Here is a 19,948-nt window from a genome sequence, read left to right on the forward strand (position 1 = left end):
GAAAGGTTTAGAAGGATATGGATCAGATGTGAGCAAAAGAGACTAACTTACATGGGAATCTTGGACTGATCAGGCGAAAGGGTTTCTGTGTTTTATGACTATTTGACTGCCTCTAATTTTTTGCAGTTGAGTCCCAGATTACAAGATTATTGAAAACACACTTTATCAAGTTGTAATCAGCAGATTGGACAGCATGGAGATCTGACTTTACCTGAAACAGGCAGCTCTTCACTTTGTAAACACATTTGACTTTGGTTAAGTAGGAAAATTAAACTCCTGGGTGTCCTTGATGGTTAGGTCTCGTAGTTTGAGCTTTACGTGTACCCTGGATTGAAGTAATTGATTTAAGAGACTCGTAATTGACTGGTTTTGACTGTTTTCATATATTTTTTGCTCTAATTTTTGCACCTCCTTTCTTCAGATTACACCATTCTGGACTGTATTTACAGTGATGTGGAGAGAACATTCTTTGTGTTGGATGTGATGTGTTGGAGAGGCCATCCTGTCTATGATTGTCAGGTCTGTATGAAGACACAAAACTTAAAGCCTATGACTTACAGCATTTGTTCTCAATGTGCAAAGTAATACCTTTTTTGTAGAAATTCATGCATTATTGATCTGAAGTTCTCAGAATTTGTTCAGGAATCACTGTTCAAAGTCAAGTTTATTATCAGATGGAAAATTACATGAATGCACATGTGCAATGAAAAACTTCCTTGAAGCAGCACCACAAATAAAGCATCATGTGAGCAACATGCATAAAAAAACACATAAATTAAACAAATTCTACACAATGCTAAACTGTGATAATTAGGGTTTTGCGAGTTGGTTCAAGAACAAAATGGTTGAGGGGAAGCAACTGTTCTTGAACCCGGTGGTGTGGACTTCAGGCTTCTGTATCTCCTGCTTAATGATGGCTGTGAGAAGATGGCATGGCTCAGATGGTGGGGATCTTAAATGATGGATGAAACTTAGACGTAGATGAGGCTACAATTAAAAGTGAGAGTGCTTGCAAACAAATTTTTTTTGTCATTAATTTGTTGGATTTGGAGCTTGGCTCCATTAATTTAAGGCCTCAATTCTGAGTTAGGAGGACGTTGTTTGAAACTCCAGCACAAATGAGCATTGGAAGAGATTTGGCACGACAAATATGAGTGTGCTGGAGATGTCATTAAGTTCCCATGACACTATTCCACCACAAGCAGGGAAGTTATCCTGGAGTTCTGGCCAATATATCTCAATCAACATCACTAAAAGCTTTGCTTTGGTTATTTAGGGACTTTGACCTATAAATTTGACGCAAGTATTCGGGGGAAAGAAACTGACCGTTCAAAAACTAATTTTGGAATCTGATAATGTGATCATGTGATAACATAAATTCTAGTGATTCAACTTCTCTAATGGGTTTTCTGTTTAAAAACAGACAGAATTCAGATTTTTCTGGCTTCAATCAAAATTGCAAGAGGAAGGTGAGAAGCTGTCAGCGATAGCGACTCAGAATCCAGTAAGTTCACTTTCTTGAGTAGCAAGGTTTGCATATTCTGTTAAGCATGGATGGTTTATTTACTTGTGTGGTTATTTCCAGGCACAGTGTAGTACATCGCAGTCTCTTTGCACCACTGGCCTGGAACAATCTCATTAGAAAATAACTTTGTACTGATTAAGTCACAAATCCATAATAGTAAAAGTTCTGCAGTCTTAGTCAAAACTTTCCATGGGGCAATCAGAAACAGGTTTATTATCACTGACTTGTGTCATGAAATTTGTTGTTGTTGTGCCAACAGTATAGTGCAAGGCTTAAAAAATTACTTTTAAATTACAATAAGAAATAAACAAAGATGAATAGTGAGGTGATATTCATGGGTTCATGAATTGTTCAGAAATCTGATGGCAGAAGAAAAGAAGCTGTTCCTAAAACATTGAGTGTGCATCTTCAGTCTCCCGTACCTCCTCCCTGATGATAGTAATGCGAAGTGGGCTTGTCCCGGATATCCCAGATGGTGAGGGGTCTTCATGAATGAATGCTGCCATTTGAAGATGTCCCTGATGGTATTGGGTTTGTAAGTAATCATCTTAATGAGGTACAGGTGGCTTTGTTTATTGGAAGATTAGATCTGCTGAGAAAGCATTGAGGGACCTTCTGCCTAGGCTTCCTATACTTGCATGGTGTAATTATTGGAGATGATGTAGTTCCATACTGTTTTTGTTTAGCCAGGGATCAATGAAAAACATAGATATCTAAATTGATTATGGAACTTGCCTTTTATTTCAAGGGAGTTGGGCTACAGCAGTGAAGAAATGATCCTCTGTTGGTTTCAGGACCTGCTGGAAACTTGTTTGTGAGAAGTGATCAGATTTGACCTCTAAACATAAGTGTATATTGGGCTTGATGTGGATGCATTCCAGATAATTCCAAGGCTCTGATGATTAAATGAGATATCCTGCATAAAGTTAAGCCTTCAGCACATGCTGGTGTGCGTAACTGCAACAGGATTTCCTACTCCTCTGCTCCATCTCCCTCCTGGTGAGGCCATGCACTTTTGGTCTTCTGAATTGATGGTGTGTCTACTAAGTAGCTGCAAGAAGTCTACTTTTCCAGCTGACATGTCTTATGTCACCTGTCTGAACTTGTAATGCTAAAATCAGCAAGACCTTGCCCTGCCTTTCCATATAGCCAGAGAGAGCACTTAGAACGTGATCCGCAATGCATTTTAAGTAAACGGTAGAATATGGAATGCGGCCCTACGTTTTGAGTTTAAAGGGAAAGAAATAAATTACATTTTAAATCTGTCATGAATCTTGCTATTATTTTTTTTCCTTCCACTTGTTGGAATCCTACTTATTATTTCACTTGGAGAAGCAATTACATTAAAAAATGTAAACAAGGTTTGTTTCTAACATGAAATAAATCTTGGGTATTTATGTATTTGATTCTGAGAGGCAGCTGATAGTGACTGACTTTGGCTCTGGTAAAACTGATTCAAATATTTTGCCCTCCCCTCCCACCCCCAGTCCTTGTGCACTGACTGATGTCTCTCAGTAGGACACACACGGTTTACAGTGAGTTCCTGCCCTACCTAGCTGAGTCTTCGATCTAGTTGTTGCTATGGGCATGGACTTTCATTGACCTGAACTGCGAGTAAGTTCTTCCGAACCCTTGCTGGCTTTGATTGATGGTGTAAGGATTTCTGCAGCTACATTAAACTGCCTCTTGGGTCAAAAATCATTGTTCTTATTCCTGTCATGGGGAAATTTTTGAGACAGATAAAACCTGGGTCAATATTTTCTTACGTTATCTGGAGAATTAATGATTGTTTGCTGCATTGTTCCATGAGTTTTGGGCCTTGAAAGTAACATGCTCATTTATGGCTATATGGTTGTGGGTGGAACTTCTGTATTTCCCTCCTGTTCCGTAATTCACCCTTTACTGCCCTGGCTCTTAGACATCCTCTGGCTCAAAAGAAAAACAGTGACTGATGTTGGAGAGGTTTCAGGAATGTTTCTTCCACTTCTGCAGCTTCCCTGATTTATTTTTCTGGTACTGCAAAGTTGCCCCTCACAGCCCTTCCTGAGCTCGCTGTGTGATTGTGTCCCTGAAACACACCAAGGTACCAGTCTGCTGGGAGCTCAGTTGAACTCACACTCCAGGTTTTAAAGCAAAAAAATTTCCCAATTCTAATCTGTGGCTGGATGATTTACAGAAGAGAAGGACTGTTCAGTACTGATAATCGATGTATCCACCTTCAAGCTGTGGCTGTGAGCAGCTGTATGCTGAGACTGTTGTGAATTTCAGTTGCAGAACGTGGAGAGAACATTTGCTCTCTGTGATCTGATGCAGATTAAAGCCCCATTGCTTCTCATTGTCGAGATGAAGTGTATTGTCGTATCCACATGTTTGCAACGGTGCCAAGAAATTCTTACATGCAGCAGCATCACAGGCACATAGCATCACACAGCACACGTAAAGTACAAACTATCAACATAAATTATGCAAGAAACAGCCCAATTAGAACAAAAAAAAACAATGCCAAGTGGTCATAGTGTTGCTATACTGGAGGCATAAGAGATTTTGCAGATGCTGGCAATCTTGAGTAACACCCACAAAACGTGGAGGAATTCAGCAGGTCAGGCAGCATCTGTGGTGGGGAATAAACAATCTACATTTCAGACTGAGCCCCTTCATCAGGACTGGAAAGGAACGGGACAGAAGCCGGAATAAGAAGGTGGGCAAAGAGTACAATCTGGCAGGTGATACGTGAAGCCAGGAAAGGGGGAAGGTGGGCGGCTGGGGGGAGGGGGAATGATGTAAGAAGCTGGGAGGTGATAGGTAGAAGAGGTAAAGGGCTGAAGAAGAAGGAATCTAATAGGAGAGGACTGTGGACTAGGGAATAAAGGGAAAGAGGAGATGAACTCCTCCTTCTTGATTAGTTTTGTGCAGTTTTGTTCAAGAACCAAATGGCTAAAGGGAATACAATGTGTATTTCAACAGCCATCACTCCAAATACTTTCGGAATCAGGTTTATTATCATTCATTCATGCAATGAAATTTGTTATTTTGCAGCAGTACAGTGCAAGACATAAAAAGTTATTATAAGTTACAAAAATGAGTAGTGCAAAAGGTGGAGAATGAGGTAGTGTTTGTCGGTTTGCGGACCATTTAGAAATCTGATGGCAGAGGGGAAGAAGCTGTTCTTAAACAGTTGAATGAGGGTCTTCAGGCTCCCTGATGATAGTATCGTGAACCGTGTCCCGGATGGTGAGAGTTGTTAATGATGGATGCCACCTTGTGAAGTTGTTCTTGATGGCAAAGATTCCCCGTGATGGAGCTGGCTGAGTCTGCACTTACTTGTGATCGTGATTACCGGCTCTCAGACATGCACAGTAAGTGGTCATCATGCTGTCTTGTTTAACTCAATGTTGTATCAGATCAGTGACCATAAAAGTGCTTCATTTGTGGTGAGGCATTCTGAAATGATTTGGGAAATGTTTTCACTGAGTAGCTCACTTACTTGACCGGTACATGGCAGAATACCCTCTGCAGTTCTCTCACTTTCTCTCCGACATTGCATCTTAATCACGGGGTGTTATCGTCAGCTGTTGAGGAATGTGCATGTCAGATATCATCATCAATGTGTGATAAATACTCCTTTAGAAAGAATTGAGCACTCCTTCATTCAATTGGAACTTGGCTTCCCAGCAGCTCATTTGGAAATCATTCAGCTCAGAGGCTGTGTCTTTGTTCCCTGTTCTGTTCAGAGTCTGCTGTCATGGGTCAGTTGGCCTGGGTTAGTGAGGTGGTGAAATCATCTCCTCCATCAGCACTGGAGTGACCTGCACTGTAGGGTAACAAAGAATAAGCTGGAGGAACTTAGCAGGTCGGGCAGCATCTGTGGAAGAAATGGACCATTGATGTTTCGGGCCAAGACCCTTCATCTGGACTGAAGTGGCTAGTATGAAAAGGGGAAGAGTGGAGCAAGAGCTGGGAAGTGATAGAACCAGATATGGAGGGAAAGTGGAATTAGCGACAAAGGTGGAGGCAACAAAGGGATGTGGGTGATGGAATCTGACAGGAAAGTGTTATATTTCTGCTGAGCAAGAACTACAACTGAGTATTATAATTAAACGTTATTACTGAGTTACATTAGTACTGGTATACGCTGGGCAACATACAGTGCAGGAGCTATGAACCGGGCTGGCCGGGAGAAAGGACGTGCAGTCTCGAAAGCCCATGCCCAAAGGAGAGTCCTCTATGTGTAGGAGGCCCAATTGATTCACTGTGCAATTGATCAGTCGCTTGTGCATGCAACACCTCCTCATGCGTTCAATTGATCTGATACAATGCATCCCCTCCCCCCCACTCCCATGGATGGAAAACACAGAGGAAAGGAATAATTGAGGTAAACTGAGAAAAATGGTGAAATGTCTATCCCGCTTGGTAGCAGTCAGTGCACCCTTGTGGACCGCCACGGGAGGTAGGGTCTGCTTCTCTCTCTGGTTAGCTGATGTGGAGGGCAATAGACTTCTCTTGATAAACCATTCATTGGTTCATCTGCTGAGACATTGGCTTCATCAGCAGAGGATCCTTCTGTGTGTTCCCTGTCGGTGGTGTGTTCAGTGCCTTGAAAATGGATTCCACACTCCCTCAACCCTTTGCTCACATTGAGTATTACAACCAGGAATTTTGTTCAATTTGACTGAGAATTTTTATTTATGCATCACATGTTCCTTTTTTAAAGTAGAGCCCAAACAAACAGGGAAAATTGTCAAGCATGAAAAACTATAAATTCAAAAACTGAAATATCAGCAGTTCAAAAGTATTCATCCCGCTTTGCTCAGTACTTAGTTGAACCACCTCTTGCAGGTATTTACAGCCAATAATCTTTATGGATAAGTCTCTATTAGCTTTGTACAACATGATGGAACAAGATTTGTCCATTCCTCTCTGCAAAGTTGCACAAGCTGTGCCTGGTTAGCTGGAGTGCCGCAGTGAACAGCAATCTTGAAGTCGAGCCAGAGATGTTCGATTGGTTAAAGTCAGGACTCTGACTGGGCCACTCAAAGGCATCAACTTTCTTCATTTGAAGCCACTCCATGGTTGCTCTGGCAGTATGCTTTGGATCGTTGTCCTGCTGAAAGACAATCTTCCTCTCCAGTTTAAGCATTCTGGCAGAGTCTAACAGCTTTTTATCCAGGATCTTGATGCATTCATTCTAGCAGCATTCATCTTCCCATCAATCGTCCCAGATCTCCAATCTTTACTGCTGAGAAAGCATCCCCATCGCATGATGCTACCTCCACCATACTTTACAGTAGGGATGGTGTTGCCTGGTTGATGTCCCACACGTACCACTAAAAGAAACATATCCTTGCCCATAAAGACTTTGCAAAGCTTCACTTAGAAGATATCGTAAAGATTGATGAGGGTAGCATCATTTATGATCACAATGTCACCTGACAATTTGTCCATAATCAGCTCAAGTTCTGTGACTTGACCTTGACAATGCCGGATGACAGCTGGTAGCCCGTTTCTTCCTCTGAGACTTTGTCTCTGGCACCAAAGATTCACAGTCTGGTGTGTATATCATATTTCTGTTTCATGGTCTCTTGCTTGCTGCAAATTTGTTCCTTTATTGGCTGGCTCTCGGAGATCTGCTCTCTGTAGTCAGTTAAGTTCTTCTACCTTTGGGTCCACTACATACGGCATTGGGAAGCTTTTGTACAACTCTGAATGGCAGTTCTCCTTAAACCTGAACTCAGCCATTTAACCCAAGGTGTCAGCTGGTGCTTTTGTGATATAAAATTCAGTATGGGGTTCTTCCCAACATGGTTGACGCCTGACAGCACTGATGTCGTCTTTTTAATCCAGTTTTTACCCAGCAAATTAGGGCTTTGGCCTCCCCTGACCACGTGCGTGGGTAAGTGAAATAGGTCTCCTTGGTGAATCACATCTGTCGTAAAGACACCATGAACATCCATGCTATCCCCAGTGTAGCTATGGAACACCGAGCTTTGCGGTCGTAATTGTGGAATCTGGCATAAGGATAATTTGCTTACCAAGATGACGACTGACCCTGTGTCCAGCTAAAATGTCATCAGCGGGTTGTCCACTGTGAGTATAATGAAATAAGGATGCTAGTTTCAGTGGCTCATGTCATCGGTTTGGAAAATAGTGCCCTCTTCTTTGCTCTGGCCATTTCCTTGATTGGTTGAATTCTACCATTTTCTCATGGCCTAGTGAAGCACGCTTTGCCTAGTGAAGCACACCTTCTCGAGGTGTTCTACCTTTTGACAAAACTTTTGACTGTCTTTTGATGCTTGCATTTGGACCATTGAACATGAGTTTCTCCACAGTGATGACATCTCTGTGGAGACTGTTGGCTATGAATTGGTTTCCGCTAGCAAACGTTGATGTTTTTGGCTGGGGTCTGAATCTGTGTAAGGCCTCTATTGACTGCCTCCCAGTAGTGAGTTGCGGAGCATGCTTTATCCCAGGACAAATCACGCTTTTTGGACAAGAGGCTCTCCTGTGTGTTCTCCCATTTTGGACTCCACCAATCAATGCTTGAATAAGTATCACTTCTTCGAATTTACTCGAGGGAATATCTTTGTACTGCACTGTCAGTCTTGTGATGATATCATCTACATTCTTATCAGAGGTCTGTTGCAGCTGTGAGAACTTGAAGCGTGCCATAAAGACATTGTCCAGCATCTCCCGAACACTGTCCAAAGCCTCAAGCACGCCTGTCAGTTCAGATTCATTCTGTAGATGTAGAGGATCGAAGTATTTCTGCCTGAGTTCTCCCATGTACAATAGGAGCAGTTTGAGTTTCATTGTTTCGTCCAGTTTTACAACTGGTGTTAGAATTGGTGGTCCAGGAAGGTTGTCTTTCATTGCAGCCAGGTTCCAGGGGTTGGATTTGTCATAGCTGCAGCTCAAAAGGAATTGGGTACTTGGAGTAAAGTGACGGTACTTGTTTTGATCCTCAGAGCCAAAATAATACTTATCCATAGATGAAGAATGACACTGGAGTAAAATAATTAAATGTTTTTACTGAGTCATGTTAGTAATGATACATGTGTGCAATGTACAGTGTGGGAGCCACAAACCAAGCTTGCTGAGACAAAAGGCATGTGCACTTGAAATCCGTGCCCAAAAGAAAGTCCTCTGTGCGAAAGAAGCCCAATCAATTCACCTCATTCTCGCATTCGATCTGATAAAGTACAGAAAGGAAGGTGGAGCTTGGAACCAAATAAGGGAAGTGGGACAGCAAGCAAGAACAGTAGTGAGAGGGGACCCGGTGAGGTGTGTGAGTGATATACTTTAGGTGTAATATGAACATCGAGTGCTGCTGCTCTCTGTGTGTATTCCCTCTGAGTTTCCCACTAACCTGTACAAATGGACTCAATTATTTTTACAGAGTTTATGCTACTACATAATGATACTGAGATACTGGAAGCTGAGGTTGGACTCGGAGATGGAATGAATCAAATCATCAAAATGTTTGCCAATAGCAACCCATTCTTTCAAAATAACAGCAAAACTCAAATCAAAATAATATCTTAACTAAAACCTGAGAATCCTGAAAGTACTCGGCAGAGAAGGACAGGTTTAACTTTTAGGTTGGTGATTTGTTATTGGAAGTTCTGCAGGGCTGTTGATCTGAAATACGACCTTTACCTCTCTCCCTACAGATTCTGCTTGACCTGCTGAATAGTCCCACCACCAACTGCTTTTATAACAGTAAAACCTGTTGTAATGCCTCTGCCTCTCCCTCTTCACCATATGTCAATGGTCAGATGGATGTAACAAGGCTCCTTTGTTGCTGGAGGTGGCTGGGGCCAAGACTATTATTGCCCACTGTTACCTTGACAGGACTGGCTAAGCCAGCGCCAAAATGAACCAACAATAGGCATTCACATTTGCTTCCAGTGTCATTCAAGATATAAATTGGCTTCACTTTCTGTTGTATTTGATGTTGTTCAGTTCGATTCCTGCAACCTACAGGCTTTCACGTGTGTTGGGCTAGTGAGGCCTGGTGGTGCCCATCCCTCTCCAGGTCAGGCCACAGCCGATGTCCTCCAAATCAGTGGCTCACCCTGTTTTGAACACGTGGCCGTTGTAGTACTTTGAGGAACATAGACAACGAGATCCTTCGCCCAGTGGTGCCATGTTAACACCACCCCCTCATGTCGTTTAGCCCACCAGCTGAAGCAGTGTTCCACTTGGTGGCAGACATGAGAGATTTAGGAGGTGGATGAGGATCAGTGATGTCAGTCTACCCTACTAGCTAGAGTGCAGCTGCCAGACATCAAAGGTGCTACCTCTTTCCAGAGCATCCTACACCCTGTTGGTACTACCAGTTGCTACACTGTCAATTTTCCATTGTTGTTATTGGCTTTTGAACCAGAATCACACTAAATACTCTTCTACAGTGTCAAAGTAACTCTCTCTTCTATTCACAGTTCAAGTTTGTGGGCCTGCCAAATGCGCTGTGCACACCAGAAGCTATTCGTCAGGCGTTAGCTACAGATTATCCCTTTGAGGTAACCAATAATATTACATAGGCCTGATTGCTACTCTCACTGGCGTCGCCAACATACCCACCGGGGTCACTAATACTCCCACTGGTTTCACTGATACTCCTATTGGTGTTCCTGATAACACACATCGGCATTGACATTTAAAAGTGCCTTTTCTAAAAGTTCCCTGCTGGCAAGCTCCACCCACCCCCACCCACTCCCATTTATCTATTACCCCTGATAATGCTGTAAACACTTTGAACCGCTCTTTATAATGCTGTTTACATTGTAAGTACATGCTGTTATTTATGCTGTTTATCTGTTACCCCGACACCATACTGTAAACACTTTGAGCCACTCTTAATAATGCTTTTTACATTGTAAATACATGCTATTGTTTGTTTATGTTTTATTCCATATCTGTACTTCAACCTCTAACTTCATTTTTTGTATAATTCTCTCTATAATTGTTGGATGTTTTTATTGTTGCATGTCACATTCTAACCAACACCTCCTAGCAAATCCCTAATAGATGTAAATGTACATGGTGAATAAATTTGATCCTTAATCATTGATCCTTGAAACTCCTATTGGGGTCATTGATTCTTTGTTTATTTTATTACTTCCTTCTATTCAGCCTATTCTTTTCTGATTTTCTTTTTTTCTTCAGCATAAATGTTCCTGACCCTTACCAGGCACTCCTTAATTTACAGGCAGTAGATTTACAAACTCAAATTGTACTGAAATACCCACAGTACATTTTACTCTGCCTTTCTGATTTACAAAATATGTATTAGTTATGCAGCCATGGTATCAATGGAGGGATGGCTGTCAACCCAAGGGCTGGTGAGTATTGATTAGAGTATCTCAAACATGACCCCCAAATCAAGGATTGTTTGCAGTGCTGGGTGTGTGGAGAAAGAAAATGAAACATGAAGCAGAAAAAACTTCCTCCTACAACCATAAGATACAAGAGAAGAATTAGGCTATTTGGCCTATTGAGTCTGCTCTGCCATTCAGTCATGGCCTGATTTCTGCTTCAACCCCATTCTCCCTCCTTTTCAATATACAATAGACAATAGGTGCAGAAGTAGACCATTCGGCCCTTCGAGCCTGCACCGCCATTCTGAGATCATGGCTGATCATCTACTATCAATACCCGGTTCCTGCCTTGTCCCCATATCCCTTGATTCCCCTATCCATAAGATACCTATCTAGCTCCTTCTTGAAAGCATCCAGAGAATTGGCCTCCACTGCCTTCCGAGGCAGTGCATTCCAGACCCCCACAACTCTCTGGGAGAAGAAGTTTTTCCTTAACTCTGTCCTAAATGACCTACCCCTTATTCTCAAACCATGCCCTCTGGTACTGGACTCTCCCATCATCTGGAACATATTTCCTGCCTCTATCTTGTCCAATCCTTTAATAATCCTATATGTTGCAATCAGATCCCCTCTCAATCTCCTTAATTCCAGCGTGTACAAGCCCAGTCTCTCTAACCTCTCTGCGTAAGACAGTCCAGACATCCCAGGAATTAACCTCGTGAATCTACGCTGCACTTCCTCTATAGCCAGGATGTCCTTCCTTAACCCTGGAGACCAAAACTGTACACAATACTCCAGGTGTGGTCTCACCAGGGCCCTGTACAAGTGCAAAAGGATTTCCTTTCTCTTGTACTCAATCCCCTTTGTAATAAAGGCCAACATTCCATTAGCCTTCTTCACTGCCTGCTGCACTTGCTCATTCACCTTCAGTGACTGATGAACAAGGACTCCTAGATCTCTTTGTATTTCTCCCTTACCTAACTCTACAACATTCAGATAATAATCTGCCTTCCTGTTCTTACTCCCAAAGTGGATAACCTCACACTTATTCACATTAAATGTCATCTGCCAAGTATCTGCCCACTCACTCAGCCTATCCAAGTCACCCTGAATTCTCCTAACACCCTCATTACATGTCACACTGTAACTCTGTAACCCTTAACCAATCAAGACATGATCGATCCATGCTCCAAATACACCCAATGACTTTGCCTTCATAATCATCTGTGGCAATGATTTCCAAGATTCACCACCCTTTGGCTGATGAAATCCCTCCTCATCTCAGTTTTAAAGGGATGTCTCTTTCTTGTGAGGATGTGCTCTTGGATCCTACTAATGGAAGCATCCTCTCCACGTCCACTGAATCCAGACGTCTCAGTATCTAGTAGATTTCAGTTAGATCCTATCCTAATTAGGAAGAGCCATGATAGTTTTGTGTGTAGCAGGACATGCCTTACAACTTGATTGTTGTTTTTAACAAGGTGACGAGAGAGATTGATGAGGGTAGGGTAGTGGATGTTGTCTATGTGGATTTTAGTGAGGCCTTTGACAAAGTTACTCATGGGAGACTAATCCAGAAGATTAAGTTGTATGGAGACAGCGGCAAATTGACTGTTTGGTTTCAGAGCTGGCTTGCACGTGGAAGACAGAGGGTAGTGGTGGAAGAGACTTATTCGAGCTGGAGATCTGTAATTAGTGATGTTCTGCAGGGGTTTGTGCTGGAACCTCTGCTGTTGGTAATGTATATAAAATGATCCGGATGAAAATGTAAATGGGTTGTTTAGTAAATTTGCAGATGATACCAAGATTGGTGGAGTTGTGGATAGTGTAGAAGACTGCCAAAGAATACAGTATGATATAGATCAGTTGCAGACATGGGCAGAGAAATGGAATTTAACCCAGATAAATGTGAGGTGCTGCACCTTGATAGGGCAAATGCAAGGAGACCGTACACTGTTAAGGGCAAGATCCTAATAGTATTGCTGAGCAGAGAGATCTTGAGTTCCAAGTTCATAGCTCCTTGAAAGTGGTTACACAGGTTAATAAGGTGGTTAAGAAGGCTCATGGAATGCTTACTTTTATTAGTGGAGGCATTGAGTTCAAAAGTCAAGAAGTTATGTTGCAACTTTATAAAACTGGTTAGGCTACGTCTGAACTATAGTCGCCCCACTATAGGAAAGACCCTGAGGCTTTGGAGAAGGTGCAGGATGCTGACTGGTTTAGAGAGCATGTGCTATCACGAGAGGCTGGGTTGTTCTCTCTGGAGTGCTGCAGGCTAAGGGGAGATCTGATAGTGGTTTACAAGATTATGAGAGGCATAGTTAGAGTGGACAGAGGGTATCTGTTTCCAAGGGTTGAAATGTCTAATACCTGAGGGCACACATTGAAGGTGTGAGGGGGTGGGTTTAAGGTTAATCTGAGGGGTAAGTTTTTTACTCAGAGTTGTGGAATGCCTGGAATGCGTTGCCTGCTATGGTGGTACAGGCAAATACACTAAAAGCTTTTAAGAGACATTTGGATAGACACATTGATATAAGGAAGGTGGAGATATTTGAATATGGTGTAGGTTGGAGAGATTGGTGTTTGTGATTTGCTTTTTAGCTGGATTGGTCCAGCATCTTGGGCTGAATGGCTTGGTGCTGTGCCGTACTGTTCTATGTTCTAAGATTCCCCCCTCATCCTTCTGAGGTCCATTGAGTACAAGCCCAGAGACATCAAACACTCCTCCTGGCTGGTTAATGCTGTCAAGTGCCCCAGTTTCCTTTTTAAAATACGAGTATATGTCTATGCCTCGCTCCAGTGAGCATGGTTGAGAGCTCAAGCCCACCTCTGGAGATGTACATGTGATCCCAGTCCATACTCCAGTGTACAGCTGAAGGAGTCTCCCCCCCCGCCCCCCCACTTTCAAGTGGCCATCAGTGGACTGGTGCCGCAACTCCTCAGAAGAATAGAGTCATGCAGCATGGTACGGGGATGTTTTTACTGAGCCCAGTGGCGATTTAACTCTGGCCCCATGTCACTGAAACTGATTGTGGGAAGATGCTGTGTGCAAATAATCAGCCGAGATGGCAGTAATTTCACATGGAGTCTTAGAGTCGTACAGCAGAGAAACAGGCCCTTTGTTCTACCACGTCCATGTGACTCTTGTACCTATCGATATTATTCCTACTTGCCCTCCATCCAAATCAGGCACTCTTATCAGGGAACAGGAGAAATAGAAGCCCTAGGACCCACACCACCACGTTCAGGAACGGTTATTACTGTTCCTGAACCAGGTTCCTGAACCAGTGTGGAAAACTTCAGTCACCACTGCTCTGAAATGATTCTATGACACTTTCAAGGACACTTTACAACTCGCTATTATTTTTGTTTGCATATTTCGTCACCTTTTACACATTGGTGTTTGTCAGTCTTTGTTCATGTATAGCTTTTCATAAAATGTTATTGTATTTCTGTTCTTTTTCCTGTAAATATTTGCAAGAAAATTAATCTCAAGGTAATACATAGTAACCTATTCATTTTTTGATAATAAATTTACTTTGAACTTTTGGCTATATAAATATGTCTGCTGTTCCTTTGCTCTCTCTTTCTTGCTTATGGCCTTACTTCTCTATCATTTTCTTCAGTAGAATTTTATTAGCTAAGTGTAAAGGTTATGCATAAGTTTGGGTATAACTGCTCTGATTGACTCTGTAAACTTTAAATATCTCCCACAGGTAGATGGGCTGCTGTTTTACCACCGCCAGACTCACTACACTCCAGGAAGCACACCACTGGTTGGCTGGCTGAAGCCGTACATGGTGGCTGACATTCTGGGACTGTCCGTCCCAGCCAGCCCTCTGACCTCGAAGCCGGAGTATGCCAACTCTCAAATGCTGCAGATCATCGAGCTGAAGAGAAACAAGAACGGGCAGGATGGTGCCAGCCACGGCACAAAGGGGTCATCAGGATCAGGGCGCTATGAGTTGGAACATCTCTCTACCCCTGGAAAGGCCAAGAGCAAACCCACTAATATGGAATGCACGAGCAAAATTGAAAGCTAAATGGCCCGGCAGGGAAGTAGTTCTGAGCTCAATACCCTGGAAGCCTCTCAATATTTCTATTGTAGAACTGCTAAAGACGTGAGTTTTATTTGATCAGGGCCCTGATTAAATGAAGATTGTTGGGAGGAAAACACTGGGGCTGTTAATTGTGTCTGAAATCAGCGTCATGATGCTGAAGTATCCTGGCTTCTGTTGCTGCTATTTCTGTAGCGATCTGGAGGGCGTTTGCCCTCACTAATGACTGACAGTAGTAGTTCAGGAAAGGGGGTATTTGAGAATTTAGAAGTGTGCCAAGATTAGTTTGTGTCATATGGACATTTCTCATGAGGCCTGAATTCTGTATTAATCTGTTTTTACACAGCAGGGGAGGAAAAGGTAGCAGTGTGTGTTTTTTAATTAATTGAGTGTATAAGGGCCTAGGAGTGTGAAATATGAGCAGGACTTTATGCATATCCCACAGTGCGAACCCTGGGAGACTCTGAAATCATTTTAAACTGTCTGTTAGCGAGGGTTCAAATCACTTCTTTGTCTACCTGGGCTCCAAGTGCACATTTGCAAGCTTTGTGAAACTATACCCCACTGTAAATTAACATTATGTGTAGTTCCCAATACTCCAGCAGAGGATACCTCTTCATTTCAAGCCTCTTGTGTTGGTCCTGATATTTTTGTGATCAAAGGTTCTTCAGAAGTCAAGAATGAGGCATTATCGTTGTTCATTAGACATTACAGGAACGAAATGAGAAGAAACCAGATGAAGCATGAGGGTGAGAGGGGAAGAGAGAGAAGGACAGAGACAGAGAGACAAAAAGACTGAACCAGTGTGGTCTGGTCCTCTTATACCAAATTGCTGATAACAGATATTTCATCAAAATTCCATTGTTGAATTAACCCGTAAGATAGCCCCATTCAAGTAATGCAATACCCACAACTGCAATAATTAAAAACACACTGAACACTTACATATACATTGGTAATCATATAAATATACAAACAAGCATAAGAAAGTTAAACTACAAGAAAAATAACAATTATACGGTTCAATTCAACACTTGGCTTCTAGGGATACAGATAGGATAGAGATGAGCATCTCCTGTTGGAAGTCACTGTCATTGCCAAACTAGATTCCAGTGGTTAGTTGAGTTTGATTTTGACAGCTCTCTTGAAATACCTTTGTCACAATGTAATAGTTCATTGGAAAGCCTGTTTTATTTTGTGCACATTATATCCTAGGCTTGTGTTTTTAAAGCTTGATTTATAACTCTGTTTAAAGGGTTCAGGACCACACAAGGCTGATTGAAAGTGTTGTCTACCAATCTTATGACCTGTTATTTTAATAAATTAAACAATTCTCACTGTAAGCCCCATGGACTGCATTGTGCTGATGTAATTGCTTCCACAAAGCGCGCTTAAGAGCCAAACTTGTCATCTTTGACTTCTGAGGGAGGATTGGAAGATGAGAAGAGTGCCTTCCAGGTGAATGTGTTGATTATTGTCGTGTATATTGAGGTCATGCATTGCACAGTGCATTGAGGTAAAACCAAGTAAAACAACAATGCAGAGTGAAGTGTAACAGCTACAGAGAAAGTGTGGTGCAGCTGGACAATAAGGAGCAAGGGCATAATAAGGTAGATTGTGAGATCAAGGTTCCATTTTATCGTACAAGGGAACAATTTAATGCTCGTAACAAACTGTCCTTGAGCCTGGTGTTATGTGCTTTCAGTCTTTTGTATCTTCTGCCCAATGGAAGAGAGAATGACCAGGTTAGGTGGGTCTTTGATTATGCCGGTTGCTTTGGTGTTACTTTATACAGCAGGTTTGATCTATGATGGGAAAACAAACTCCTGGAGGATCTCAGTGGGTCAGGCAACATCTGTGATGGAAATGGATGGTTCACTTTTCGGGTCCAGACTCTTTGGACTGAAAGAAAGAAGGGGTGGGGGGTGTAGCCAGTATAAAGAGGAGAGGAGAAGGGGTGGAGCAAGAGCTATCAAGTGACAGATGGATCCACGTGATGGAGGGATGATGGGCAGATGGAGGAGGGAGAGTAGAAATAGTGACAGAAGCTGGGAGGTTGTAGCTGGTGGTCCACCAGTTCTTTTATTACAATTTGACACATGATACAAGTCCGGTAGATTATTGGGGTGACAAGCAAAAGGGAAGGAGCTGAATTGGAGCAGAGCCTCAGCCTAACCTGATCCATGAAGCGACGCGTGGTCATGACAATGGGTGGTGGAACCTTTTACTGCTGAGACTCAACCTTCCGTGAATGATTTTTGGCATCAGCTTTTTGTACTTAATAACTACAAAGAGTTTACATTACAAGGATGCTAGCAGAATTAGGGGCATTTGATGTAAGGAGGGTTGGACAAACTTGGGTTGTTTTCTCTGGAATGGTGGAGGCTGAAGGAAGCCGGGATGTTCATGTGGAGCTGATCCATGCCAACCAGGATAATTTGCACTGTAAATTACAATGCAAGTATTTAGCTATGTATACATTTTGTCTAATTGTAAATGAGTTTCCTTTTAGTTCTGTTAATATTAAACACTGAGCTTAAACGATTTGCTGGAGGAACTCAATGGATTGAGCAGTATCTGTTGGAGGTGAGAAATTGTCAATGAATCGGGTCAAAATCATGCTTCATTTGCTGCTGATTCCAGCATCTGTGGTCTCTCATAAAAAGAGCTCACTGACACTTCACATCATGAACTGACTGTATCAATTTTATAATCAGTTATGGATAGAAATGCAGTATCAAAAGTATATTGGAGAAATTAATGGGATCAAAATCTAATACATCTCCAGGATCATATGACCTACAATATTGTACACGAAGTCTTAGGCATGTATATATAGCTAGGGTGCCTAAGACTTTTGCACAATACTGTATTTGTCAATACGGAGTGAAGAGTTAGTTTGTAACTCTGTCAGAGTAAAGGATATTGGGAATGACAAGGGTGGAACACCATGGGACAGGTGGCAGAGAAGGGAGTGAGATGGTGCAGACACACCTATCCCTGAGACAACAGGCAAGATCATTTGATTCCAAACAATGGGTTTATTGATCATTACAGAATATCTCTAAGGTGTTTCCTGCTCTCTCCCCCTTTCCCATTCATGATTCCCCTCTCCCTGCCCCCTTCCCACTCTCTGTCCACATCAGAATCAGGTTTACTATCACTCACATATGTCATGTTTTTTTTTGTGACAGCATTACAATGTAGTACAAAAAATTACTACAGTATTGTGCAAACGTCTTAGTCACCCTAGCTATATATGTGTCTGAAACTTTTGTACAGTACTGCATCTATTGTTTGTTTTCTTGCTTTGATTGAATTCCTGAAAGAAGGGGAATAAGCATTCTGTGGTGGACTTCTGTTGTTTCCATTGGAGCTGATAAGTTTCTAGTCCAAGCAAAACACCCTTGACAGGATGGGCACAAATTCAAAAATCTTATCATCATTGTGTGGTTTCAGAAGAGCTGTTCCAAAGGTGGTCACACCATGAAATTTCACCATTTCAGGGCATCCACTTTTGCAACCAGTTAATTACTTCCTGTTGAAAAGTCAGTGTTGTGTTGAAATCAGGAGCTAATTTATACCCAGCAAACTGACCAAGTGAGGTCAGGGCCAGATGACATGTGTGACTTGGGGGACAGTGCACTCTCCTTCACTGATTTGACTCGTGTTGTGGGATCTTTCACACTCACCCAAGAGGGTAGGTAAGGTGTCAGTTTAATGTTTGATTCAAAAGACTGTACCTTTGCCAACACAGTGCTGTACTCCCTCTCTACTGCACCTGTGTCATCTTGGATTGTGTACCTTATGCTTTACCTGTCTCTCTCATTAGACATAAAGATGCATATTTACTCCTGCCTAACGTTCCCAATACAATGGTGCCTCCTTTCAGATGAGCCTTCGAAGTCAAGTTTATTGTAATATGCACATGTACATGAATGCACAGCACTTAAGGCTTCTGTACCTCCTCCAAGATTCTGCCTGCCCTCTCAACTGAGCGTAAACGTTTCTGATAACAAGAGCAATCAAGTAGCTTTACTAATTTCCTTTCTTTAACCAACATTGCTAAGAAAATAGGTGAGCTGATTCTTACCTCATTGCTACTTGTAGGATCTTACTACACAGTGATTGGTTGCCTGCACTACAGTTGTGACTCCATCCCTAAAGTACTGCAATGGAGGTCTGTAAAGAATGGCACTATTGAAAGGGAAGCCATTACTTTTGAAACCACATCTTTCTAACTCAGAAGCAGAACTATCACTGAGCCAATGGTTGACAATGAGCTGCTGATGATGAATGTTTCAGTGTTCACCGCGAGGTTTTGTTCGATTACTGACCTGAACTGTAACAGGTCATTAATCAGCTCTTTGACAGGTTAGGTCTGTGGGGGTGATGGCATTGGTTTTACTGGCAGAACTATTTCAAGGTCACAATTCCCACCTTCCTTTCAATGGGGAAGATACTAAAGGAAGGCTTGAAAGAGAAAAAAAAATAAAACCAAGCAGTCATTCAACTCTCCCCTGCACTAATTTTAATGATCGCAGATAACAAATAGGCTTGTGCCAGTGGAACGTTGTGTCCTCTTTTATCTGCTGAAGACGGCAGACATATGACTCGTGTTTAAATCCTTGACAGTCACCAGACGTGAGTTTGTTTAGTCCAGGATTTCGTTTGACCACAAATCCTCAGATCACCTGGAGTACAGTAGAGGAAAGAGCAGAACTGTTTTTGGGACACTTATTCTTTCTGGTCAGCTGCAGTTGAGGAATTCCGATTGCTTTGAGCATTGCCATTGATCAAGGCTATAGATCAAGTCAGTATCTCCGGGGATTCTTTGCAGCAGAGGCAGGGAAACAAACTGCCTTCCAAAAAGCCTGAAAAGCAAGTATTGATTTGTCGTCACAATACAGTATTAGTTGTTCCTGAACAAAACATATCCAAAACCAACAACTGTTCTCTCTGACAAGATTTTTGTTAATGTAATCCTGGCAGTAGATGTGTCTGTCCCTGACAGCATTGATGCAAGTGACCATTGCGTAATTCTGGTG

The 19,948-nt window shown here is 42.3% G+C and overlaps 1 protein-coding gene across 2 annotated transcripts in view; it reads left to right on the forward strand.

Moving 5' to 3' along the window:
* Window positions 1–16,243, forward strand: part of snupn (snurportin 1) — a 41,740-nt gene extending 25,497 nt beyond the window's left edge. For both annotated transcript variants that reach the window (XM_073024934.1, XM_073024932.1), the window contains exons 6-9: window positions 422–519; window positions 1,424–1,504; window positions 9,964–10,044; window positions 14,559–16,243. In XM_073024934.1, the coding sequence (XP_072881035.1) occupies window positions 422–519; window positions 1,424–1,504; window positions 9,964–10,044; window positions 14,559–14,885 (587 nt within the window). In that variant the 3' untranslated portion in view covers window positions 14,886–16,243. The remainder of the gene's footprint in view (window positions 1–421; window positions 520–1,423; window positions 1,505–9,963; window positions 10,045–14,558) is intronic.
* The last annotated feature ends 3,705 nt before the right edge of the window (window positions 16,244–19,948 follow it).

This window comes from Hemitrygon akajei, chromosome 21 (assembly GCF_048418815.1).
Source record: "Hemitrygon akajei chromosome 21, sHemAka1.3, whole genome shotgun sequence".
NCBI lineage: Eukaryota > Metazoa > Chordata > Chondrichthyes > Myliobatiformes > Dasyatidae > Hemitrygon > Hemitrygon akajei.